Source organism: Takifugu flavidus, chromosome 6 (genome assembly GCF_003711565.1).
Source record: "Takifugu flavidus isolate HTHZ2018 chromosome 6, ASM371156v2, whole genome shotgun sequence".
In the NCBI taxonomy this organism is placed as follows: domain Eukaryota; kingdom Metazoa; phylum Chordata; class Actinopteri; order Tetraodontiformes; family Tetraodontidae; genus Takifugu; species Takifugu flavidus.
The window spans coordinates 15,497,469-15,523,885 of NC_079525.1; the positions used below are offsets into that span (position 1 = coordinate 15,497,469).

Consider the following 26,417-nt stretch of genomic DNA (forward strand, 5'->3'; position numbering starts at 1 on the left):
TTTCGGCTCTGCTCTCTCATTTTACACTTATCAGTGCAATTATTCTATATAAAAATTGGAGTTTTTTTTCAACTGTGCAATGTGAGCGCAGTCATCACGGCTTCATGTTCGATCTTTGTATGAAAAAATCAGAAAATTCAAAATGTTGCATTCTTTAATACAAATCCCCCCTCCACAGAAAAAGCTGAATATATTCATTCCTCATGTAACAGTGAGACACATCATCAAAGTAAAGCTCCGACTCATGTTGCTGCTCTCAGGGAGCCAACGTTCAGCACTGTCATGAGAGGAGAACTCGGTTTTCTTTGGCCCATTTCCTCAGGATTCGGATGATGTACACAGCATGGGGGCTTCCAGAATTTTGCAGCATTAAAACCACTTCTTTAAGGGTCTCCCTAAAAGACACACCATAGGTGAGGCAGCCATTTAAATAGCTATAACTCCAAAACAAAGCAGAAACTGCATGACTGAAGGAAGTGTTGCCAAAGCAACAAGAACAAATATGAAACATGGAAGAACGGACAATGTTTGCATCAAGATACCGAGCAGAAAGAGACGCACTTGGATTCTTTGTTTGCCAATATAAGCTGGAAGACGCCAACGCAGGCTCCTCTCTTGCCTTCCCAATAGTCCGAGTCCGGGTCCAGTTTCTCCAGAGCATCGAAAGCTTTGGCTGCATAGTAGAACTGGCCCATCTAGAAACAGCCTCAGATCAGCTTCAACAACATAAAGAGCTCAAATAGCAAAAGGAATTGATCAGGGAGGCAGTACTGACCAGCCTGGTCTGTAGAAATGGAGAACCCTAATAAGTTATGAGTGCCAGATTTGGATCCAGGTGTTTTGTACGAGATTGCATCAAGTTATTAATAATTAATAAAAGCTACTATTTTACAGAGCTCTGGTATCCAGACATTTATGTTTGCTTGTTTTGGGTTAAGGTTACTGACACTGAATGCACGTGGGGCAGGCGTCACTGACTGGAGTCACAGACAGACGTTACAGACAGACTGGAGTCACAGACAGACGTTACAGACAGACTGGAGTCACAGACAAACTGGAGTCAGAGACAGACTGGAGTCACAGACAGACCGGAGTCACAGACAGACCGGAGTCAGAGACAGACCGGAGTCACAGACAGACGTTACAGACAGACTGGAGTCAGAGACAGACTGGAGTAAGAGACAGACTGGAGTCACAGACAGACTGGAGTCACAGACAGACCGGAGTCAGAGACAGACCGGAGTCACAGACAGACGTTACAGAGACAGACTGGAGTCACAGACAGACTGGAGTCAGAGACAGACTGGAGTCAGAGACAGACGTTACAGACAGACCGGAGTCACAGACAGACGTTACAGACAGACCGGAGTCACAGACAGACGTCACAGACAGACTGGAGTCACAGACAGACTGGAGTCACAGACAGACGTCACAGACAGACTGGAGTCACAGACAGACTGGAGTCACAGACAGACTGGAGTCACAGACAGACTGGAGTCACAGACAGACGTTACAGACAGACTGGAGTCACAGACAGACGTTACAGACAGACTGGAGTCACAGACAGACTGGAGTCAGAGACAGACGTTACAGACAGACTGGAGTCAGAGACAGACGTTACAGACAGACTGGAGTCAGAGACAGACCGGAGTCACAGACAGATCGGAGTCAGAGACAGACTGGAGTCAGAGACAGACCGGAGTCACAGACAGACTGGAGTCACAGACAGACGTTACAGACAGACCGGAGTCACAGACAGACGTTACAGACAGACCGGAGTCACAGCCAGACGTCACAGACAGACTGGAGTCAGAGACTGGTGCTATCTTGAGGGGGGTACAGCTTTATGGTGATATCCTGACTTTTTGTGCTCCAGATATGAATAGAATAAAGATTAGAACTAAATATGCAAACATTCCTCAATAAAGAAGTGAATTGTTCACTGACACGATCACTGACACTGAGCAGCAGCACCTTGAAGCAGTCATTAGCGATGACGTGCAGAAGACTGAAGGAATCAGAGGATGTGCCCATCTTCAGGTACAACTCCCAGGCAAGCTGAGCCTTCTGGTTCATGATGTCTAACGGCACAAAGTTTAAAGATAAGAAGAAAGAAGGTATTATGATTCAAAAAGTATGATTATTTAATCTGTTACATGCTCTATAGAAGTTAATATCTTAGAAATGTGAGACAAACATTGGATAGATTCATCTATTATTCTTAAAAGCCTAAATCATGAAACTTTTGAAGATAATGTTAATATACCTACAGCATCGCGCAAGCCAGCTGAGGTACACATAGTCATTCTTTATCTTTTCACTTTGAATCATCAGAAAAAACTGAAAAGAAATATTACAACAGTCACAAAATATGATCAGGTCATCAGATGGCCAGTATAGAAGGTCTTAAATGAAAGGAGGACCTCTTCAGCTTCCTGGTAGCTGCCAAGAGCTGCTTTAGCCTGAGCATAGTTGAAGTTAAAGGCATCATCATTATAGAAATAACTCTGCAAAGACAAGGCGCATGAATATCAGGAGTCAAATAACAGAAATAGTCAATGTCCTTTACAGTTCCACCATATTCATCCTCATCATCTGAACCTTGCTGGGAACATTCACCTTGATTGAGTTGAGATATATGAGAACATCCTCGAACTGTCTCAAAAGGAAGAAGCAGGAGGCCATGCACTGTCTGCCAGGAATAGTGTCTGAAGGAGAGTGAGACACAAACACGCGCTCAAAGAAATGCATCAAGTGTTGGTTTATTCAGAATGTTCCCCAAAGTACCGCATTCACTCGCTGAGCCTCCCACCAGCTGGAAGAACTGCTGAGCAGTTTTCAGGTGATCCCTCTGCAGACAAAGACACTCAGACTCTGTCTCATCAGACACGTCTTCTCAAAGCCAAACACTCACTGAGCCAATATCCTGTCCGAGTGCAGCGTTCACCACTCCCAGCAAGATGTACTCCTGAGGACAAAGCTTTGATTCAGATCTTCTCAAGTGCTTCTTCTATCACACATCGGGTAGAAACGCTCTTGGACACCATGAAAGGTTAAACGCTCTACCTGGATTCTACTTTTGACTGAATTAAAGCTTCATTTGGGCAGAGTGGTTGTAACTGTCAGGGTTAAACTCCATGAAAGGTTTTAGTTTGGGAATTACCTGCGGCGTCACGGGCACCACATCTTGGATGAGGTTGTAGGCTTCCTGAACATCATCTGCAGATTTCAAATCAAGACATGACCGTTTGTGGCAGCCTGGGTTAGCATCAGTGGCTAAAGCTCATGGCTGCACACCTTGCCTGAGATAGTAGATGACCAAGTTCAGTCGGGCTTCAGGGATGACGTCAATCAGTGGAGGAAGAACCTGCAAAGCCCCTTCCCCACCTCGGAACACAACCTGTGGCACACAGACGCTTCACAGGGTCAGAAACGAGCCTGTCAGTAACCTGTGGCACACAGACGCTTCACAGGGTCAGAAACGAGCCTGTCAGTAACCTGTGGCACACACAGACGCTTCACAGGGTCAGAAACGAGCCTGTCAGTAACCTGTGGCACACAGACGCTTCAGAGGGTCAGAAACGAGCCTGTCAGTAACCTGTGGCACACAGACGCTTCACAGGGTCAGAAACGAGCCTGTCAGTAATCTGTGGCACACACAGACGCTTCACAGGGTCAGAGAAACGAGCCTGTCAGTAACCTGTGGCACACAGACGCTTCAGAGGGTCAGAAACGAGCCTGTCAGTAACCTGTGGCACACAGACGCTTCAGAGGGTCAGAAACGAGCCTGTCAGTAACCTGTGGCACACACAGACGCTTCACAGGGTCAGAAACGAGCCTGTCAGTAACCTGTGGCACACACAGACGCTTCACAGGGTCAGAAACGAGCCTGTCAGTAACCTGTGGCACACAGACGCTTCAGAGGGTCAGAAACGAGCCTGTCAGTAACCTGTGGCACACAGACGCTTCAGAGGGTCAGAAACGAGCCTGTCAGTAACCTGTGGCACACAGACGCTTCACAGGGTCAGAAACGAGCCTGTCAGTAACCTGTGGCACACACAGACGCTTCACAGGGTCAGAAACGAGCCTGTCAGTAACCTGTGGCACACAGACGCTTCACAGGGTCAGAAACGAGCCTGTCAGTAACCTGTGGCACACACAGACGCTTCACAGGGTCAGAAACGAGCCTGTCAGTAACCTGTGGCACACACAGACGCTTCACAGGGTCAGAAACGAGCCTGTCAGTAACCTGTGGCACACAGACGCTTCACAGGGTCAGAAACGAGCCTGTCAGTAACCTGTGGCACACACAGACGCTTCACAGGGTCAGAAACGAGCCTGTCAGTAACCTGTGGCACACAGACGCTTCAGAGGGTCAGAAACGAGCCTGTCAGTAACCTGTGGCACACAGACGCTTCACAGGGTCAGAAACGAGCCTGTCAGTAACCTGTGGCACACACAGACGCTTCAGAGGGTCAGAAACGAGCCTGTCAGTAACCTGTGGCACACAGACGCTTCACAGGGTCAGAAACGAGCCTGTCAGTAACCTGTGGCACACACAGACGCTTCAGAGGGTCAGAAACGAGCCTGTCAGTAACCTGTGGCACACAGACGCTTCAGAGGGTCAGAAACGAGCCTGTCAGTAACCTGTGGCACACACAGACGCTTCAGAGGGTCAGAAACGAGCCTGTCAGTAACCTGTGGCACACAGACGCTTCAGAGGGTCAGAAACGAGCCTGTCAGTAACCTGTGGCACACAGACGCTTCAGAGGGTCAGAAACGAGCCTGTCAGTAACCTGTGGCACACACAGACGCTTCACAGGGTCAGAAACGAGCCTGTCAGTAACCTGTGGCACAGACGCTTCACAGGGTCAGAAACGAGCCTGTCAGTAACCTGTGGCACACACAGACGCTTCACAGGGTCAGAAACGAGCCTGTCAGTAACCTGTGGCACACACGACGCTTCACAGGGTCAGAAACGAGCCTGTCAGTAACCTGTGGCACACAGACGCTTCACAGGGTCAGAAACGAGCCTGTCAGTAACCTGTGGCACACACAGACGCTTCACAGGGTCAGAAACGAGCCTGTCAGTAACCTGTGGCACACCACAGACGCTTCAGAGGGTCAGAAACGAGCCTGTCAGTAATCTGTGGCACACACAGACGCTTCAGAGGGTCAGAAACGAGCCTGTCAGTAACCTGTGGCACACAAGACGCTTCAGAGGGTCAGAAACGAGCCTGTCAGTAACCTGTGGCACACACAGACGCTTCACAGGGTCAGAAACGAGCCTGTCAGTAACCTGTGGCACACACAGACGCTTCACAGGGTCAGAAACGAGCCTGTCAGTAACCTGTGGCACACACAGACGCTTCACAGGGTCAGAAACGAGCCTGTCAGTAACCTGTGGCACACAGACGCTTCACAGGGTCAGAAACGAGCCTGTCAGTAACCTGTGGCACACAGACGCTTCACAGGGTCAGAAACGAGCCTGTCAGTAATCTGTGGCACACACAGACGCTTCACAGGGTCAGAAACGAGCCTGTCAGTAACCTGTGGCACACAGACGCTTCAGAGGGTCAGAAACGAGCCTGTCAGTAACCTGTGGCACACACAGACGCTTCACAGGGTCAGAAACGAGCCTGTCAGTAACCTGTGGCACACACAGACACTTCACAGGGTCAGAAACGAGCCTGTCAGTAACCTGTGGCACACAGACGCTTCACAGGGTCAGAAACGAGCCTGTCAGTAACCTGTGGCACACACAGACGCTTCACAGGGTCAGAAACGAGCCTGTCAGTAACCTGTGGCACACAGACGCTTCAGAGGGTCAGAAACGAGCCTGTCAGTAACCTGTGGCACACACAGACGCTTCACAGGGTCAGAAACGAGCCTGTCAGTAACCTGTGGCACACACAGACACTTCACAGGGTCAGAACGAGCCTGTCAGTAACCTGTGGCACACAGACGTTTCAGATACACTGAAGTATAATTACAGCCATCCCATAATGGATCAAGGTCAATATCTCCATCTGAGGGGTCGCCACAGGCTGGAGGTACGTGTTTGGTTCCCCGAGGGACCAGAGGTGCCAGTGGCCGGGTGGTGGCGTGTTTGGGGAGTTGCCCTGGGCTCTGAAACAGCCCCCCCACGCTGCTCTCGGGACACTTTGGGACCACCACAACACAAACCACCTAACCCTAACCCACCTAACCCTCTAACCCTAACCCTTTCTAACCTAACCACCAAGCAGAACCACCGAACCCTAACCCTAACCACCTAACCCGGAACCCGAACCCGGGCGAACTAACCCACCTAACCCGCGAAACCCGAACCCGAAACCGGACCCGAACCACCTAACCCACTAACCCGAACCCTAAACCCCTAACCAAAACCCACCGAACCCTCTAACCCGAACCCGGCGAACCCTAACCTCTAACCCGACCCACCGAACCCTCGAACCCTAACCCTTACCCGAACCACCGAACCCGAACCACCGAACCCGGACCCTAACCCAACCACCGAACCCGAACCACCGAACCCTAACCACCCTAACCCAACCGGAACCCTAACCACCGACCCTAACCCTAACACCTAACCCGAACCACCAACCCTTACCCGAACCACCTAACCGAACCACCGAACCCGAACCACCTACCCGAACCACCGAACCACCTAACCGAACCACCGAACCCGGACCTAACCCGAACCACCGAACCACCGAACCCTAACCACCGAACCCTAACCCTAACCACCTAACCCGAACCACCTAACCCTAACCCTAACCACCTAACCCTAACCCTCTAACCCTAACCCTAACCACCTAACCCTTACCCTAACCCTAACCACCTAACCACCTAACCCTAACCACCTAACCCTAACCACCTAACCCTAACCCTAACCACCTAACCCTTACCCTAACCACCTAACCCTAACCACCTAACCCTAACCCTAACCACCTAACCCTAACCACCTAACCCTAACCACCTAACCCTAACCCTAACCACCTAACCCTAACCACCTAACCCTAACCCTTTTCCAGGATGCTGGAATAATAATCTTAATAATCCAATAATCTTCGGTCGTGCTGCATTGGTTCATTTATTTAAGAGGGACTTTACAATTAATTCCTCACATGTTGGAGTAAATGCAAAATTTCCTTACAAATGAAGAGCAGAAATGGATGAATATTTGTGGAATTCTCCGAATATTTGAGCAGAACTTGTGAAGAGCTCACCAGGTTGTGCCGAATAAGCTCCTTAGCAAACTCAAAGGAGTGGGAGGAGATTTCCATGAGGTTCTTCAACTCTTCCTATGAACACGAGAGCACACACACATCCGGAGAACCCTCAAAGATCAACATCCCAACAGAAAGAGATCATTCAAGTGTACAGGTTGATAAAGATAAAGGAATATTTATAACATAATAAAATGACACAATATGCCAGTACGGCAACAGGAGTCCAGAACCTCAGCGGCCTTGCCGTTGTACAGTCTGAAGGTGTTGCAGGCCTTCAGGTTGAGGGCAATGGTGGAGTCAGGAATGCTCTGAAGGTACACAGCCAACACCTCCTGGGACACGTCGTAGTAGTTCAGCTTGTAGTAGCACAGAGCCACATAAACCTTCAGAGCCAAGAAATCTCTGCACGAAAGATGTGAGATGGAGAAGTTCACAAGATCACCATACGTGCATCTATCTCGTTGCTAAAGTCCAGAACATCGTTTCATTTTTGACCTCATCACACCCACGTTATCATGCTAGCATGCTAGCTAGCACTGCACTTATTTATTAGATACAAACTACACACAAACTACACACAAACTGTTCCATTTAAGGCCTTAAATGCATTTGTTGATGGAAATATGGAACCAAAACTGTGTTTTAAGAACTTGACCTGTAATAAAATGAAAGAGGCAGATCCATCTTTCACACTCTAAATAGCACAAAGTTCAACATTTGAAGAATATTTATAGAATATTTATAGGCTATTTCTCCTTATTTCCAGCCTGTGTGAGTTAATGCAGACTTGAAATGGACTTTTGAAGTCACTTTAGGATCACATTTTATGAAATAAAAACAAAACTGTGCTTAGAATGACACTTTCTAAAAAGAATCATTCCAAAGTGGTAAAAGAAAATAGTTTTATGCATAAAAACTTTTGGAACAATTACATCTTTTGGCTTCAAGAGGCAGAGTAAATGAGGCCTCCTCTCAAACCCTTCACATCCAGACCAAAGGCTGACCCCAGGAAGTTGACCCCTGATCACAACCCTAACCCAGGAAGTTGACCCCTGATCACAACCCTGACCCCAGGAAGTTGACCCCTGATCACAACCCTGACCCCAGGAAGTTGACCCCTGATCACAACCCTGACCCCAGGAAGTTGACCCCTGATCACAACCCTGACCCCAGGACGTTGACCCCTGATCACAACCCTGACCCCAGGAAGTTGACCCCTGATCATAACCCTGACCCCAGGAAGTTGACCCCTGATCACAACCCTGACCCCAGGAAGTTGACCCCTGATCACAACCCTAACCCAGGAAGTTGACCCTTGATCACAACCCTGACCCCAGGAAGTTGACCCCTGATCACAACCCTAACCCAGGAAGTTGACCCCTGATCACAACCCTAACCCAGGAAGTTGACCCCTGATCACAACCCTGACCCCAGGAAGTTGACCCTTGATCACAACCCTGACCCCAGGAAGTTGACCCCTGATCACAACCCTAACCCCAGGAAGTTGACCCCTGATCACAACCCTGACCCCAGGAAGTTGACCCCTGATCACAACCCTAACCCAGGAAGTTGACCCCTGATCACAACCCTGACCCCAGGAAGTTGACCCCTGATCACAACCCTAACCCAGGAAGTTGACCCCTGATCACAACCCTGACCCCAGGAAGTTGACCCCTGATCACAACCCTAACCCCAGGAAGTTGACCCCTGATCACAACCCTAACCCCAGGAAGTTGACCCCTGATCACAACCCTGACCCCAGGAAGTTGACCCCTGATCACAACCCTAACCAGGAAGTTGACCCCTGATCACAACCCTGACCCCAGGAAGTTGACCCCTGATCACAACCCTAACCCAGGAAGTTGACCCCTGATCACAACCCTGACCCCAGGAAGTTGACCCCTGATCACAACCCTAACCCCAGGAAGTTGACCCCTGATCACAACCCTGACCCCAGGAAGTTGACCCCTGATCACAACCCTAACCCAGGAGAGTTGACCCCTGATCACAACCCTAACCCAGGAAGTTGACCCCTGATCACAACCTGACCCCAGGACGTTGACCCCTGATCACAACCCTGACCCCAGGAAGTTGACCCCTGATCACAACCCTAACCCCAGGAAGTTGACCCCTGATCACAACCCTGACCCCAGGAAGTTGACCCCTGATCACAACCCTAACCCCAGGAAGTTGACCCCTGATCACAACCCTGACCCCAGGAAGTTGACCCCTGATCACAACCCTGACCCCAGGAAGTTGACCCCTGATCATAACCCTAACCCAGGAAGTTGACCCCTGATCACAACCCTGACCCCAGGAAGTTGACCCCTGATCACAACCCTGACCCCAGGACGTTGACCCCTGATCACAACCCTGACCCCAGGAAGTTGACCCCTGATCACAACCCTAACCCCAGGAAGTTGACCCCTGATCACAACCCTAACCCAGGAAGTTGACCCCTGATCACAACCCTGACCCCAGGAAGTTGACCCCTGATCACAACCCTGACCCCAGGACGTTGACCCCTGATCACAACCCTGACCCCAGGAAGTTGACCCCTGATCACAACCCTAACCCCAGGAAGTTGACCCCTGATCACAACCCTAACCCAGGAAGTTGACCCCTGATCACAACCCTAACCCCAGGAAGTTGACCCCTGATCACAACCCTGACCCCAGGAAGTTGACCCCTGATCACAACCCTAACCCAGGAAGTTGACCCCTGATCACAACCCTGACCCCAGGAAGTTGACCCCTGATCACAACCCTGACCCCAGGAAGTTGACCCCTGATCACAACCCTAACCCCAGGAAGTTGACCCCTGATCACAACCCTGACCCCAGGAAGTTGACCCCTGATCACAACCCTGACCCCAGGACGTTGACCCCTGATCACAACCCTGACCCCAGGAAGTTGACCCCTGATCACAACCCTAACCCCAGGAAGTTGACCCCTGATCACAACCCTGACCCCAGGAAGTTGACCCCTGATCACAACCCTACCCCAGGAAGTTGACCCCTGATCACAACCCTGACCCCAGGAAGTTGACCCCTGATCACAACCCTAACCCAGGAAGTTGACCCCTGATCACAACCCTAACCCAGGAAGTTGACCAACAGGCCGAGCACGTCCAGGCCTCCTGAGCTCAAGATGATGATCTTAACACCCCCAACGCACACGGACCCCCTGAGGAGGCCCCCACCTTCCCTGCCCTCCCCAGGCCAGACCTGTTCTGCAACAGCAGCCGTTTGTAGATGTCGATGGCCTCGGGGTAGTGGGAGCGCATGTAGTGAATGGAGGCCAGGCTCAGCTGGTCCTCTGTCACATCCTCAAGGTTCTGGTGGAAACTCATCAGCTGCTTCTCATCGTTGAACTGAGACATCAAACAAAGACCCTGGTTGAGATGCAAAAGAGGAAATAGCCCAAATATCCCATATCTGTAAAAGAAAAGAATTGCTCTCCAACCTTGTGAGCCAAGTGGAAGAGTAGTCGGTTTTGCAGGGGAGAGAGTGGCGCTGTCGTCAAACATAAAGTCAGTCGCTAAAATGTCCCGAATCAACGCTCAAACTAATCAATTTTCCACAATAATGCAGCTTCATGCTCTGCAGGAGGTACGAATCATCAAGTAAAGTGACTAAAGTGAGAGAGGAAGACCTTTCAAATTTCACATTTTAAAATAAAAAATAAGCTGATGATTGAATTCTTTCTCTGGATACATAAACTATTTAAAATACTAAATGTCTCTTAAAGAAGTGAGATTCCCAAGGAACAACACAACCAATCCAAGCTTATGTGCAAACGAAGCTTTGACTTCCCTCAGTAGTGCACGTACCCTTCGAGGCCGCCTCCTCCGCTTCACTATACAGGCCAAGAAAGAAGAAGACACAGGCCAGGAAGACCCAGACCTGAGCGGGACACTCGGGTCTCTGCGTCAGACTCCTGTACTCCTGCAAAACACAGGTGACAGAGTCCAGCCCGACCGTGCCGGCTTCAGCTGCCTGTTCCATCAGGTATCCGGACATACTCAGAAACAGCTGCTGGTTTATAGCCACTTGGAGCTACTTGGTAGCATTACTTCCATGGCCCTCCTGCTAATTGGTAGCATTACCTCCATGGCCCTCCTGCTAATTGGTAGCATTACCTCCATGGCCCTCCTGCTAATTGGTAGCATTACCTCCATGGCCCTCCTGCTAATTGGTAGCATTACCTCCATGGCCCTCCTGCTAATTGGTAGCATTACCTCCATGGCCCTCCTGTAATCGCCCAGGTGGAAGGCGCAGTAGCCCATCCAGAGGGAGGTCAGGTCATCCTCCTCTCCGATGCTCATCTTAAACTTGAACAGACAGAAGCTGAATTCAGACACTCCAACAGCAGCCAAGGCAAAGCCCGGCTCCCCCCTTAAGTACTGAACTCTGGTGGTAGTTTGTTGCATCCTTTATTCTGATCTATGTCAGTAGTTTGTTGCATCCTTTATTCTGATCTATGACAGTAGTTTGTTGCATCCTTTATTCGGATCTATGACAGTAGTTTGTTGCATCCTTTATTCTGATCTATGTCAGTAGTTTGTTGCATCCTTTATTCTGATCTATGTCAGTAGTTTGTTGCATCCTTTATTCTGATCTATGACAGTAGTTTGTTGCATCCTTTATTCTGATCTATGACAGTAGTTTGTTGCATCCTTTATTCTGATCTATGTCAGTAGTTTGTTGCATCCTTTATTCTGATCTATGACAGTAGTTTGTTGCATCCTTTATTCTGATCTATGACAGTAGTTTGTTGCATCCTTTATTCTGATCTATGACAGTAGTTTGTTGCATCCTTTATTCTGATCTATGTCAGTAGTTTGTTGTATCCTTTATTCTGATCTATGTCAGTAGTTTGTTGCATCCTTTATTCTGATCTATGTCAGTAGTTTGTTGCATCCTTTATTCTGATCTATGTCAGTAGTTTGTTGCATCCTTTATTCTGATCTATGACAGTAGTTTGTTGCATCCTTTATTCTGATCTATGTCAGTAGTTTGTTGCATCCTTATTCTGATCTATGACAGTAGTTTGTTGCATCCTTTATTCTGATCTATGTCAGTAGTTTGTTGCATCCTTTATTCTGATCTATGACAGTAGTTTGTTGCATCCTTTATTCTGATCTATGACAGTAGTTTGTTGCATCCTTTATTCTGATCAGTAAATAAATTATTATTTAAATGATTATAATTCGTAATTCGTTAATTATTATTATAATTATTATTATTATACTATTTAAATTATATTTATTCTGGCAGTAGTTTCTATGGTTTTTGATGATTGTGCTGATTGTGTTGAGAATACCCTAATACCCCTAACCCTAATACCCCTAACCTAACCTAACCTAACCCCAACCCTAAGCCTAACCCTAATACCCTGACCCCAACCCTAACCTAACCTAACCCCAACCCTAACCCTAATACCCTGACCCCAACCCTAACCTAACCTAACCCCAACCCTAACCCCAACCCTAACCTAACCTGACCCCAACCCTAACCCTAATACCCTGACCCCAACCCTACCCTAATACCCTGACCCCAACCTAACCCCAACCCTAACCCTAATACCCTGACCCCAACCCTACCTAACCCCAACCCTAACCCTAATACCCTGACCCCAACCCTAACCTAACCTAACCTAACCCCAACCCTAACCCTAATACCCTGACCCCAACCCTAACCTAACCTAACCAACCCCAACCCTAACCTAATACCCCTAACCTAACCCCAACCCCAACACTAACCCTAATACCCTGACCCCAACCCTAACCTAACCTAACCTAACCCCAACCCTAACCCTAATACCCTGACCCCAACCCTAACCTAACCCCAACCCTAACCCTAATACCCTGACCCCAACCCTAACCTAACCCCAACCCTAACCTAACCCTAATACCCCTAACCTAACCCCAACCCTAACCTAACCCCACCCCAACACTAACCCTAATACCCCTAACCTAACCCCAACCCTAACCTAACCCCAACCCTAACCCTAATACCCCTAACCCCAACCCTAACCTAACCCCAACCCCAACCCTAACCCCAACCTAACCTAACCTAACCCCAACCCTAATACCCTGACCCCAACCCTAACCCCAACCCTAACCTAACCTAACCCCAACCCTAATACCCTAACCTAACCCCAACCCCAACACTAACCCCAATACCCTGACCCCAACCCTAATACCCTGACCCCAACCCTAACCCTAATACCCTAACCTAACCCCAACCCCAACACTAACCCTAATACCCTGACCCCAACCCTAACCCTAATACCCTAACCTAACCCCAACCCCAACCCCAACACTAACCCTAACCCCAACACTAACCCTAACCCTAACCCTCACGCTAATTTTACCGACTATTTTAAAGAACACAGTGTTCCGGTACCTCCAACAGGGTCAAAGCACCCAGGTAGTCCCTCTTTTGCAGGTATTCCTCCAGCTGGGGAATAACCGCTTTATTTTTCTTAGTTTTGTCCCCGCCGCTGGTTGGCGACCATCCTCCGACAGCGGGCTTCACTCGGGAGAGAATCTGCCCAGTTTCATTCGATTAGAATTCAGCACAATCACAAATATCTGGAAATTCCAGTTCCAGATGCTACTGGACGAGTATGATAACTCACCATGCTGACGAGGTGTCCTCACAAGAAAAATGATCTATGCTAAGCTTTGTTTACGGCTAACCCGTGGCAACATGGTGCAGCCAATCAGAGGAAATGACGTCAGAGGATGGCGTCCAACTGATGGACGAGCTCGCCAAGGACACACGTGACTCCTGTCAGCACACGTGACTCCACTTCACCACGCAGCTCCTCGGCGTCTTTTTTGCTGCCGAGATCCCGAACATTCCTGTTAGGGTTATTTGCTTTAACCCTAACCTAACCTAACCCTCTAACCCTATGATATAAGTGACTCCAGCGGGAGGGGGGGGCAAGAGACAGTTTCTTTGGAATCGTCTAGTTTTAAGCATCAATTTCTTTTAATGAACACTTACATTTTTGTACATTTCTATTACACTGTCTTGTCATAAACAATGCATTTACATGACCAAGAAATGTGTTCTAATCAATTTTGTTTCATCAAATTCAAGAGAGAAAAGCATTAATGGAGACACGTGCACACCCTGAACATGACAGAACCACCAAGACAGAAAGACCCAGATCAAAACAGCAGTTTCACACTTTAGAATTCTTTCACATCTTTTATTTTCTCTCATTTCTTTTTACAACAATAGAAAATAATTGAAAATTGAGTCCACACTCAAATAATCACAGCATTCCTGCTCCACTCGAGGAGGGAATCTTGGTGCTTCAGGACGTCGGGAACAAACAGGAGTTCAAGAATTCCTTCATCTAATCACCATTTTTTTAAAACAAAAATGTCATGTGAACAACAGGTGAGCGGGGTCAGTTGTTATTTTCCTGGAGCTGCTTTATTAGGAACCAGCGTGAAACACTTCTGTGGGCGAGGGGCGGGGCAGCGAGTGATGGGCGGGGCAGCGGGCAAGGGGCGGGGCAGCGAGAGATGGGCGGGGCAGCGGCGAGGGGCGAGGCTGAAGGTGCAGCTCTGCGCAGTGCTTCATCCCCTCGGCACGGACAGACGGTCCTTCTACGGCTGAACATCAGCTCACCTCCTGAAGCGTTCCCGTTTCAGACGATGCCTTCAGGATGCGTCGGTAGATCCTCTTTTCTACACACCTCCAGGCCACCATCGCTCCCAGATGCAGTCTGAGGCTGGTGGAGGAGAACACCTCATCCTGCTGAGCCTCAGCTGCAGCTCATGACTTCAGACCCATCTGAGCCATGAGCTGCTCATAGACCGTCCACGCCATGGCGGCCATCAGCGTGCGGCGCAGGCACCTGGGCACAGCTCCACAGAAGAAGCCTCCTATGCCATGTTCCTGTGGCCAGACAGGAGAGAGATGAGCGTGCACGTTCCTCTACAGCTGCCTAGAAACGCAACAGAAAAAGGCACCTTGTAGATGTGACGAGCCGCCTGCACGGTGCCGAGGCGAGTCTTGCTGATCTGTATGTTGGTCTTCACGACGTCAGCAGGTTGTGTGACCACCGACGCCATGATGCCCGCTACTACCCCGCAGCCAAAGTTCACCAGCGGGACACAGGAAGAGGAAGTCACCTCTGAGCCAACACAAGAGGAAAGTGGTGGTGGGGCTCCAAACCTTCCTGTCCAGTAGCTGCTGCACTTTGTGTCTCACCTGGAGGCAGCAGCTTCTTGGTCTGGCTGTAGAACATGACGTAGATGCCAGAGAAGGGAGCGTCCCGGAGCAGTGTGGCAGGCAGTCCAGAAAAGAGAGCCCTCATGCCCTCGGTCTCATACATGCTCCTCACAGCCCCAGGCACACTTAGGTAATTATAAAAACCACTCTATAGTCAAGACCAAATGCATTCGTGTCAACGTTGTTCTGCTGGAGGAATTAGCTGGAAAAATGGGATCAATTCCATCTGAGATCTTGTCTCAGGTGAATTCAGGTGAGGCCGTGCTTGCCTACCTCAAAGCGGGCCTTGATGACAGTAAAGGGCAGCATGCACACACCTGCCACCGCCCTGGCACCTGCCCCCAGCAGCACGGCCTCGCCAGCGTTGGCTGCTCGCTCCTGGAAGAAGTGCTGCTTCAGGGAGTAGAAGGTGCTGAAGTAGATGCCCACGCCAGGGATGCAGCGCAGGAACGACTGCCCAAGGGGACAACTGACCTCAGCACAAGCCACAAACCAAACTTTCTAAGAGTGATTTTACTTTTAATTTCATAACTTCAGTGACCCGGAGTTCGTCACAGATGTGGCTGCTAACTCACTGGAGACACTCCTCTCCACAGGCTGAAGAAGTTCTCCGTGCGGACAACATTCAGGAAGACGGCGAACATGCCCACCTTCCTTCCCCTGAGGGAGGAGAAGAGGACAGGACAGGAGTCACAGGCACGTGTTCACCATCACGGGGACGAGCGGGGACGGGGACGAGTGACAGGGACGGGGACGAGCGGGGACGAGCGGTGACGGGGACGAGCGGTGACGGGGACGAGCGGGGACGAGGACGAGCGACAGGGACGAGCGGGGACGAGTGACAGGGACGAGCGGTGACGGGGACGAGCGGGGACGGGGACGAGCGGGGACGAGTGACAGGGACGAGCGGGGACGGGGACGAGCGGTGACGGGGACGAGCGGGGACGGGGACGAGTGACAGGGACGGGGACGAGCGGGGACGGGGACGAGCGGTGACGGGGACGAGGACGAGTGACAGGGACGGGGACGAGCGGTGACGGGGACGAGTGACAGGGACGAGCGGTGACGGGGACGAGCGGGGACGAGGACGAGCGACAGGACGAGCGGTGACGGGGACGAGCGACAGGGACGAGCGGTGACGGGGACGAGTGACAGGACGAGCGGTGACGGGGACGAGCGGTGACGGGGACGAGTGACAGGGACGAGCGGTGACGGGGACGAGCGGTGACGGGGACGAGGACGAGTGACAGGGACGAGCGGTGACGGGGACGAGCGACAGGGACGAGCGGTGACGGGGACGAGCGGGGACGAGGACGAGTGACAGGGACGAGCGGTGACGGGGACGAGCGACAGGGACGAGCGGTGACGGGGACGAGCGACAGGGACGAGAGGGTGACGGGGACGAGCGGTGACGGGGACGAGTGACAGGGACGAGCGGTGACGGGGACGAGCGGGGACGAGGACGAGTGACAGGGACGAGCGGTGACGGGGACGAGCGACAGGGACGAGCGGTGACGGGGACGAGCGGGGACGAGGACGAGTGACAGGGACGAGCGGTGACGGGGACGAGCGACAGGGACGAGCGGTGACGGGGACGAGCGACAGGGACGAGTGGTGACGGGGACGAGCGACAGGGACGAGCGGTGACGGGGACGAGTGACAGGGACGAGCGTGACGGGGACGAGCGGTGACGGGGACGAGCGACAGGGACGAGCGGTGACGGGGACAGCGGGGACGAGGACGAGTGACGGGGACGAGCGGTGACGGGGACGAGCGGGGACGAGGACGAGTGACAGGGACGAGCGGGGACGAGGACGAGTGACAGGGACGAGCGGTGACGGGGACGAGTGACAGGGACGAGGACGAGCGGGGACGGGGACGAGTGACAGGGACGGGGACGAGCGGGGACGGGGACGAGCGGGGACGGGGACGAGCGGTGACGGGGACGAGCGGTGACGGGGACGAGCGGTGACGGGGACGAGCGGGGACGGGGACGAGCGGTGACGGGGACGAGCGGTGACGGGGACGAGCGGTGACGGGGACGAGGACGAGCGGGGACGGGGATGAGCGGTGACGGGGACGAGCGGGGACGGGGACGAGCGGTGACGGGGACGAGGACGAGTGGTGAAAGGGGCACCGGTGCACTCGTGAAGGTCTTATCACAGTCATCTGTTGGCATGTGAGCGTGCGCGTGTACGTGCACACACCCTGGTTGGACGTGGTTCTGCAGGGTCTGGAGCCGAGTCTTCACCAGGTCCAGAGGCTGGAAGAGCAGCGTTGAGCAGGTGCCACTGAGAGAACCACACATGAAGGCTTTGAGAGCCGGGTGAGCCTGACAGTGAGGACAGGGACAGGGACAGGGTCAGGGACAGGGTTAGGGTTAGGTCAGGGAGAGGGACAGGTTAAGGGTCAGGGAGAGGGACAGGGTTAGGTCAGGGAGAGGGACAGGGTTAGGTCAGGGAGAGGGACAGGTTAAGGGTCAGGGAGAGGGACAGGGTTAGGTCAGGGAGAGGGACAGGGTTAGGTCAGGGAGAGGGACAGGTTAAGGGTCAGGGAGAGGGACAGGTTAGGTCAGGGAGAGGGACAGGGTTAGGTCAGGGAGAGGGACAGGTTAAGGGTCAGGGAGAGGGACAGGGAGAGGGTTAGGGACAGGGTCAGGGACAGGTTAAGGGTCAGGGAGAGGGACAGGGAGAGGGACAGGTTAAGGGTCAGGGAGAGGGACAGGGAGAGGGTTAGGGACAGGGTCAGGGACAGGTTAAGGGTCAGGGTTAGGGACAGGGACAGGTTAAGGGTCAGGGACAAGAGGCACAAAGAAATAAAGATGAGGTCAAAGAGCGGAGAGCAACAGCAGAGCTACGGACTGTTGGCTCAGAGCAGAGGTCCCAGATAACGGAGACATGTGGAGACGGCACAGGCTCACATGCACACATGCACACGCACACATGCACACGCTCACATGCACACGCTCACATGCACACGCTCACATGCACACGCTCACAGGCTCACATGCACAGGCTCACATGCACAGGCTCACATGCACAGGCTCACACGCTCACAGGCACACATGCACACGCTCACATGTTGTCGCAGTGACGCGAGACAGAAATATTGGACGCAGCGAACGGTTCAACTACCAAATAAATCCTGTAACCGAACTCAGGCAAACGTGAGTGAAGGCAACTCTGGGCCCAACGTGTTGACTTGGACCTGGGAGGGGCCGACCCGGGGTCCAGGGAGGGGCCGACCCGGGGTCCAGGGAGGGGCGGACCCGGGGTCCAGGGAGGGGCCGACCCGGGGTCCAGGACGGGTCAGCAGCCTAAATCATTGGGACGCACTCAACAGTTCTACCCAAAACTCCTTAGATTGGACACATCGTGGGTTCCAACCTCACAGAAGCGTAACGTGGTCGGCATCTTCTCCGGCTCCTATCTGGACCTCACAGAAGCGTAACGTGGTCGGCATCTTCTCCGGCTCCTATCTGGACCTCACAGAAGCGTAACGTGGTCGGCACCTTCTCCGGCTCCTATCTGGACCTCACAGAAGCGTAACGTGGTCGGCATCTTCTCCGGCTCCTATCTGGACCTCACAGAAGCGTAACGTGGTCGGCACCTTCTCCGGCTCCTATCTGGACCTCACAGAAGCGTAACGTGGTCGGCACCTTCTCCGGCTCCTATCTGGACCTCACAGAAGCGTAACGTGGTCGGCATCTTCTCCGGCTCCTATCTGGACCTCACAGAAGCGTAACGTGGTCGGCATCTTCTCCGGCTCCTATCTGGACCTCACAGAAGCGTAACGTGGTCGGCACCTTCTCCGGCTCCTATCTGGACCTCACAGACACTCACATATCTACGTTCTCTCCTCCTAACGAGCTCCAGAACTAACCCTGTGGGCCCATCGCTGCAGATCTGAGGAGAACCTGGACCCCTGAGGCCCAGCACGATGAGTGCAGAAAATCAAATGCAAAAACGGGAGGCAAATTACTAAAAGTTCTTCTTGTGAAGACGAAGCAGCAACTTTAGGAGAGTTTAGGGAGCCATTTTACAGGGTTCGGAGCTTCTTGGCACCAACGAACATTTATCAAACTCACGTTTCCCAAATGAAACACGGCCGCTTGTGTTAGAGTAACTCTTTAATCTGAAACGTGGAGAAACGTGGAGAAAGTGGCAACACGACTTTAACACGACTACTCACGGCTAACTCCATCTCTGACTCGGATTTTGAACCGGACCGGTTCCGTTGGTCTCCTGCTACGGCCGTTTTGAAGCTAAAGGACAGCCTGTGGTGGAGAAACATCAGTTAGAAGCCAATGTTTAGTTTAGTTTACACTGAAGAATCTTGTGTACATCCCGACAGCGCAAAATAAAGTATCCTCAAATGCAAACAATTCTATTTTGTAGTTATTAGAATTAGAAATAGTCGGTGAAGCCAAAGTTTTGGCTTCCTAAACACGCTCGAAGGGACGTCATTGAAGCTAGCTAGCATTAGCTAGCATTAGCAGGGAATAGCTGCTCTTACCTGACGGTAGAACGTTTTATTAAAGAAGTGATGTGGCGTTAAACTTGGTCATTTTCGAGGCATCTTCTTGGAAAATGAGACGACCTTTGCATGTTAAAAAGAAGAGACTATTGCACGAGAAACAAAGTAACTAAATTCTCGCGAAGAACCTTCTGGTGAAATGATGACGCTAATGTTAATTACATTTCTCTTTGTACTGTTCAAATTAAAGGTCCGCTGCTCATGTGGTCTTTTAACCCATGACGCGAGACGTTTGTCGCACGACCGAGGCTAAACTTTAACCTCGCTGTTATTGATGCGACGTCTGAAACTCTGGGTTGCCAGATCGGACTATTTCCGGAGATAAAACCCGCCCCCACAAGCCCCAAGCTAATCTTCTTCTTCTTCTTCCGGAGGTTGGCATCCAAGCTGTTGCATTACTGCCACCTTGTGGTCCTCTCTCTCACTGTCCATCCTTACATCCTTTTTACTAGACCAGTAGGGTTAGGGTTAGGGTTTAGGGTTAGGGTTAGGGTTGGGTTAGGGTTAGGGTTAGGGTTAGGGTTAGGGTTTAGGGTTGGGGTTAGGGTTAGGGTTAGGGTTGGGGTTAGGGTTAGGGTTAGAGTTAGGTTAGGGTTAGGGTTAGGGTTAGGGTTACAGTTAGGGTTAGGGTTAGGGTTAGAGGGTTGGGTTAGGGTTAGGGTTAGGGTTAGGGTCAGGGTCAGGGTTAGGGTTATAGTTAGGGTCAGGGTTAGAGTTAGGGTTAGGGTTAGGGTCAGGGTTAGAGTTAGGGTCAGGGTTAGAGTTAGGGTTAGAGTTAGGGTCCGGGTTAGAGTTAGGGTCAGGGTTAGAGTTAGGGTCAGGGTCAGGTTAGGGTTAGGGAGGGTTAGGGTCGGGTTAGAGTTAGGGTTATAGTTAGGGTCAGGGTTAGAGTTAGGGTTAGGGTCAGGGTTAGAGTTAGGGTCAGGGTTAGAGTTAGGGTTAGAGTTAGGGTCAGGGTTAGAGTTAGGGTCAGGGTCAGGGTTAGGGGTTAGGTCAGGGTTAGAGTTAGGGTTATAGTTAGGGTCAGGGTTAGAGTTAGGGTTAGGGTTAGGGTCAGGGTCAGGGTTAGGGTTAGGGTTAGGGTTAGGGTCAGGGTTAGAGTTAGGGTCAGGGTTAGAGTTAGGGTTAGAGTTAGGGTCAGGGTTAGAGTTAGGGTTAGGGTTAGGGTTAGGGTCAGGGTTAGAGTTAGGGTTAGGGTTAGGGTTAGAGTTAGGGTTAGGGTTAGGATCTCTCGACCCAGCTAGAAACGTCCTTCTCATCCCACCCATCATTCCCATTTTCCTTCGTGCATCCATCATCAGATTCCTTTTCCCACTCTGATGCCTCAATTTTAAAATCACATGTTCTGTTGTTTCCAGTTTTTGACAATGCTCACAGAGTCCACTTGGTTAAGGTTAGGGATGGGTTAGGGGATAGGGTTAGGGTTAGGGGTTAGGGGTTAGGGTTAGGGTTAACCCACAATATGTCGTATACTGTTGAAGCTGCTGTGCCCCATTCTTGACCCTGTTCCTGCTCTTTCTCCTCCACATTTCCTGCTCTTTGATATTTATTACTACATTTTGATGACTTTGTGATGCTCCTGTTTCAATGCTCGTTAATGCTGATGCCAAATCACTACACATTATTGCCCTTGATGCTGTTAGGGTTAACCCTAACCCTTTGCTACTCGTAATTTTTTATCTTGATAACATATAAACATATATATAAATATGGCCTTTTTTGTAGAAGAGATTCAAAAGAACATAAAAAATAACTTTTGATTTGGAAAATTGTGGAGGAAAGATTGAAAACATTCTTGTTTTAAAAAGGATCTTCGAGGGTAGCAGCGGGGAATCCTTTAAATATTAAATCTTCCTCCAACAGGAACCATTCACGCGCCTCTTGTTGTGACAGATGCTGCTGATGCGCAACAACAAAGCGACGTCATCAGGACGCGACATTGGCAGCAGGTACCTGAGGACCCCGCGAACACACACAGGTGTCGCCAGCAGAATTGTGCTACACACGGAGCTGTGGTCAGGGTCAGGGTCAGGTCAGGGTTAGGGTCAGGGTCAGGGTCAGGGTTGATGATGGCGGACTGTGCTGGCTTCCAGGCGCAGATCGCTTCAGTTATCGAGCTTCTCGCCAACTCGGCGGTTGCTGAGATCTGCAAGCTGGTGGACGATGGCTACGCAGTGCTGCGCTCCCAGATGGACCTGGAGAGACAGAAGAGCGAGAAAGAGAACCGCGTCCTGCGACAGAAGCTGCGAGAAATGGACGTGAAGATGCGAAGCTACGAGAGGAAGATGAAAAGACGGAACCTGCGGGAAGAAATGATGCACGACGCCCATTTCCGGCCACCCAAAGGTAAACGGGAGGAGCTGACAGGTGTGCAGACTTCTAGGATCCGGATCTGGGATTCTAGGATCCCAGCCTGATCCGCATCACCCAGTCTGGTCCACGGTCCACCCCCACGTCACAGCAGCTGTGCTTATTAATACTTTATCAACATAAACACAAGTAGGAAGTTTTTGGTTCTGATATGGGTTAGGGTTAACCCTAACCCTAACCCTCTAACCCTAACCCCTAACTTTAACTCCTAACCCTAACCCTCTAACCCTAACTTTAACTCCTAACCCTCTAACCCTAACCCTCTAACCCTAACCCTCTAACACTAACCCTAACTCCTAAATCTAACCCTAACTTTAACTCCTAACCCAGCCAATAACAATAACTGTGTAATGTTTATGTTGTAATTTTATTTCTATTTTATTTTATATTTATGTATATATGCTTATAATGCTTGTAATATGTATATATTATGTATATATGCTTATAACGTTGCTAATCTTATCTGTATTTATTTATTCTGTTTCTATACTTTGTATAGGTTGCTACTACAATTCAATTTCCCCACGGGGATGAATAAAGTACATCTTAATCTTAATCCTGACCCTAACTCTGACCCCTGACCCTGACCCCTGACCCTAACTCTGACCCTATGTGCTGTTCTTCTCAGGACCAGCTCTCCACCAGACTTTGGTTGGTCTTCCTCCGTCCTCCTCCGAACGCTTAAACCCTATTTCTAAGGTAAACAAATATCTGCGAGTAATGCAACCCTACGGCCTTTAACATCCATTTTAGGCTTGAGTTTTTGTCCATATGTATTATGAACATTAAACAGGATGGTTCCTGCTCATCAGAAGACAGAGGCTTGCACGCACGAAGGTCACAGGATTCAACCTCTTTAGGATTTATGAGCTACGGATGATGTGATGTTGCTGGATAATTGAGGGACTTCCTGTCATGTTGCAGCAGGATAAAATCAGGCTGCTGCCGCAGGTGAAGCAGGAGAAGACAGACGACTGCAACCTGGACCTGAAGGTGGAGGTGAACATCAGTTCAGAGTGCAGCGTGTCCCCTGGTGAGTGGCTGCAGGATCTCTTTTACTCCTAATTCTGCCAGGGGACCTACTTTGTCTTCTCTGGAAGGAATAGACAAGCTAGCAGCTCTGAGTCAAATGAATCTGAATGAAATAAAAGATTTTTATTTCTAATAGAATACTGAGGAAGCTCATCCTACATCAAGTGTACCACAGCATGGGGTCGACTAATTCCACCAACAGAACTCTTTCTTGATGGATTCCAGTCCCTTATCTGATCTTGTTCCTCTCAAACAACCCTCAAGAACTCACCATCCCACAAACTGGACCTCCCAACACCTTTAACACCATTTAAACAATGTGATCAACACAGTACACACAATGATTCTAATCTAATCTGATATAATATCATTCTAATATGATATTTAAAATGACATTATTGATTGAACATCTCAACACAGGTGAGAAGGAGACAGCTGGGCATCATGGTGCCGATGCACGCTCTCCATATTTTCTTATTTGTTCTGCAAATGGTTGGAACTTAAGATTCATCCTCACATGAAATGAACACACCAGAAACTGGGTGTTCCAACAGAAGTGGATGTTTTAGGTGTCATTTGTATAAATATAACTTGACACTGATTTTAAGGGTTAAATAAGATGGTAGTTAGGACTATGTAACTACTCCAGACTGCTCCTGTGCTCATGTTCTTGAGCTGTTGGAAGCGTTTCTGATCTTCCTGTCCCTCTGTAGGTGGAGCGCCCCATAACGACGTCCCTGCCAGTGACATCGTTATGGATGCTAGCATCACTGCTACTGCCAAGCGCCCTGCCTCTCCCACAGGTGCCACAGTGGATCTGACCTGCAAACCCATGTCCACCCTGCCTGTAAACAGCAGCATGTTGCTAATCAGAGGGGGCCCCCTGGTGCCTGAATCGACTGGTGTGAGTTTGAACAATGAGGCTCTGAAGTCAGAGATTAGAGATAATGACTGTGCTAAAGCAGGACTCCATTCCTCTCTTCCTATAAGCTCTGATGAGCTCAACAGCCTTGATCTGTCCTGGATGCAGGAGCGCATCGGCCATCTTGGTGCAGGGTATGGGGCAGCACAGCTAGGTCAAGGAAAGACAGACGCTCCTGTTCCTCCTGCCTCTTTTCCCTCACAGGGTGGGGCTGAGAGTCTGGAAGCCCCTTCCACCATGCTCTTCACGGCTACTTCCCAAGAAATGGCGGTTTTTGCTGCTTCCTTTGACACGGCGACTGCACCACCTCCTCCCCTTCCAGCAACTTCAGCTACGACCATCGACCAGAGACGCTCTTTCCACTCCAAGGAGCGTCCGGTCTGTGCTGTGTGTGGGCTTCTGTTTCCAACAAGCGCGGCTCTGGAGCTGCACCAGAGGATCCACACTGGGGAGAGACCTTACTCCTGCCCCCACTGTGGGAAAGGCTTTGCACAGCCCAACAACCTGCGGGTCCACCTTCTCATCCACACGGGCGAGCGACGCTATTGCTGCACTCTGTGTGGGAAGAGTTTCCTCTCCTCCAGTCACCTGAAGCGGCACCGCACCGTTCACACCCAGGAGAAGCCCTACAGCTGCTCGCGCTGCGGACAGTCCTTCAGCCAGATGTGCAGCGTCCGGCGGCACCGGCAGCAGTCCCAGTGTGGCCTGTAGAGCCCGAAGACCAAGTGCCAAAGGATTCTACCAATAAAAGCATCTGACTGAGTGCGGCAGATATTAGTGTCCTCGTAAACGAATCCCCCATGAAAGTGGTTCCTGCTTAATGAAAGAACAGCACAACAATAAAATCTGGGATCATGGAATCACTTCCAGTTAGGGTTAGAACAACTAACCCAGTTAGTTGTTCCACAGCATTAACTCACGCTTGTGTTTTTATGCAGAATGACTTAATGGGTGCACCCTCGGTGCTGTAACACCATGTCAGTATAATCACGAATGATTGAATCGGGTGACCTAATTAAGATGAATGGCATGTTTAAATCGCTGTGTCACACATTTCAGCCAGAAACGAACCCACAGTGTCTATTGCTGTCATTGTAAACTTGCTTATTTACATCATAATATGACATTGAATGTAATGTTCACTGTTGTTAAACTGGAAACAGTAAATTAAAACCTGTAAATTTAGAATGTGTTATTTGGCTGTTATGATGTGGCGGCAACAATGAACATTTTGCCATTTTACAAAAGGTTCCTGTGTTTCAGACTGAAAAACATCATTAAAATTTGCCAGAATGACCGTGTGACAGCATGTGTCTCTAGAAAGGACAGATCAAAGGAGAGAAATGTTCCACCCACATTCACAAAGATTCTCCATCCTGGGAAGTTAGCTCAAGGTCGTCTAGCCAGTCGCTCCATGCTCATGACCTCTCACAGCCGACAAGGTCAATATCAGCCAAGCTGCAGGCTCCAAGTCAACGGGAAGGGATGGAAGCAGCAACTGTGACGGAGGGTCAGGGTTAGGGGGTCAGGTTAGAGGGTTAGGGGTCAGGGCTAGGGGTCAGGGTTAGAGGGTTAGGGGGTCAGAGGGTTAGGGGTCAGGGTTAGAGGGTTAGGGGGTCAGAGGGTTAGGGTTAGAGGGTCAGGGTTAGAGGGTTAGGGTTAGAGGGTTAGGGTGAGGTTAGAGGGTTAGGGGTCAGGGTTAGAGGGTCAGGGTTAGAGGGTTAGGGGTCAGGGTTAGGGGGTCAGAGGGTTAGGGTTAGAGGGTCAGGGTTAGAGGGTTAGGTTTAGAGGGTTAGGGTGAGGTTAGAGGGTTAGAGGGTTAGAGGGTCAGGGTGAGGTTAGAGGGTTAGGGGTCAGGGTTAGAGGGTTAGGGGTCAGGGTTAGAAGGTTAGGGTGAGTTAGGGGTCAGGGTTAGGGGTCAGGGTTAGAGGGTTAGGGGTCAGGGTTAGAGGGTTAGGGGTCAGGGTTAGAAGGTTAGGGTGAGGTTAGGGGTCAGGGTTAGAGGGTTAGGGGTCAGGGTTAGGGGTCAGGGTGAGGTTAGGGGTCAGGGTTAGGGGGTCAGGGT

General features: G+C 50.6%; 3 protein-coding genes and 2 long non-coding RNA genes across 19 annotated transcripts; 2 read left to right on the forward strand and 3 right to left on the reverse strand.

The window, feature by feature from the left end:
* Nucleotides 1–136: 136 nt before the first annotated feature.
* ift56 (intraflagellar transport 56) lies at nt 137–14,032 on the reverse strand. 6 transcript variants are annotated; one of them, XR_008950980.1, is made up of 18 exons: nt 13,880–14,032; nt 13,645–13,788; nt 11,475–11,567; nt 11,067–11,181; nt 10,700–10,749; nt 10,462–10,607; nt 7,466–7,637; nt 7,233–7,307; nt 3,298–3,400; nt 3,164–3,219; nt 2,915–2,968; nt 2,788–2,851; nt 2,620–2,708; nt 2,424–2,507; nt 2,271–2,340; nt 1,975–2,081; nt 562–1,491; nt 137–395 (listed from the first exon to the last, which is right to left on the reverse strand). XR_008950980.1 is itself a non-coding variant. In XM_057035687.1 (18 exons), exons 1-18 carry the CDS (start codon nt 13,880–13,882, stop codon nt 281–283), a joined length of 1,674 nt encoding a protein of 557 aa, XP_056891667.1. In that variant the 5' UTR covers nt 13,883–14,032; the 3' UTR covers nt 137–280. The 6 variants fall into 6 exon arrangements, 4 of the variants coding, with proteins under 4 accessions (XP_056891667.1, XP_056891669.1, XP_056891670.1 ...); XR_008950981.1 differs by having other exon boundaries at nt 2,267–2,340; XM_057035687.1 differs by having other exon boundaries at nt 562–695.
* On the reverse strand, nt 5,669–6,911 carry LOC130527363 (uncharacterized). 3 transcript variants are annotated; one of them, XR_008951009.1, is made up of 3 exons: nt 6,824–6,911; nt 5,952–6,204; nt 5,669–5,750 (listed from the first exon to the last, which is right to left on the reverse strand). It is a non-coding gene; the product is annotated as an uncharacterized LOC130527363 (long non-coding RNA). The 3 variants fall into 3 exon arrangements; XR_008951008.1 differs by lacking the exon at nt 5,669–5,750 and adding an exon at nt 5,768–5,868 and having other exon boundaries at nt 5,921–6,204; XR_008951010.1 differs by lacking the exon at nt 5,669–5,750 and adding an exon at nt 5,857–5,901.
* A 181-nt stretch (nt 14,033–14,213) lies between the features above and the next one.
* slc25a38b (solute carrier family 25 member 38b) lies at nt 14,214–20,345 on the reverse strand. Of its 4 annotated transcripts, XM_057035741.1 has the most exons (9): nt 20,191–20,335; nt 20,008–20,091; nt 19,684–19,768; nt 17,700–17,824; nt 16,068–16,152; nt 15,766–15,945; nt 15,472–15,640; nt 15,231–15,394; nt 14,214–15,156 (listed from the first exon to the last, which is right to left on the reverse strand). In XM_057035741.1, exons 3-9 carry the CDS (start codon nt 19,693–19,695, stop codon nt 15,034–15,036), a joined length of 858 nt encoding a protein of 285 aa, XP_056891721.1. In that variant the 5' UTR covers nt 19,696–19,768; nt 20,008–20,091; nt 20,191–20,335; the 3' UTR covers nt 14,214–15,033. The 4 variants fall into 4 exon arrangements, with proteins under 4 accessions (XP_056891721.1, XP_056891723.1, XP_056891720.1 ...); XM_057035743.1 differs by having other exon boundaries at nt 15,231–15,340; nt 20,008–20,345; XM_057035740.1 differs by having other exon boundaries at nt 20,008–20,343.
* LOC130527349 (uncharacterized) lies at nt 17,679–18,224 on the forward strand. Of its 3 annotated transcripts, none has more exons than XR_008950986.1 (3): nt 17,679–17,900; nt 17,947–18,040; nt 18,086–18,224. It is a non-coding gene; the product is annotated as an uncharacterized LOC130527349 (long non-coding RNA). The 3 variants fall into 3 exon arrangements; XR_008950985.1 differs by having other exon boundaries at nt 17,692–17,865; XR_008950987.1 differs by having other exon boundaries at nt 17,887–17,923; nt 17,958–18,040.
* Nucleotides 20,346–21,962: 1,617 nt separating the features above from the next.
* Nucleotides 21,963–25,648, forward strand: LOC130527321 (zinc finger protein 768-like). Of its 3 annotated transcripts, XM_057035703.1 has the most exons (5): nt 21,963–22,374; nt 23,027–23,097; nt 23,323–23,431; nt 24,144–24,332; nt 24,421–24,642. In XM_057035703.1, exons 1-5 carry the CDS (start codon nt 22,095–22,097, stop codon nt 24,504–24,506), a joined length of 735 nt encoding a protein of 244 aa, XP_056891683.1. In that variant the 5' UTR covers nt 21,963–22,094; the 3' UTR covers nt 24,507–24,642. The 3 variants fall into 3 exon arrangements, with proteins under 3 accessions (XP_056891683.1, XP_056891680.1, XP_056891682.1); XM_057035700.1 differs by having other exon boundaries at nt 24,144–25,648; XM_057035702.1 differs by having other exon boundaries at nt 23,326–23,431; nt 24,144–25,648.
* The last annotated feature ends 769 nt before the right edge of the window (nt 25,649–26,417 follow it).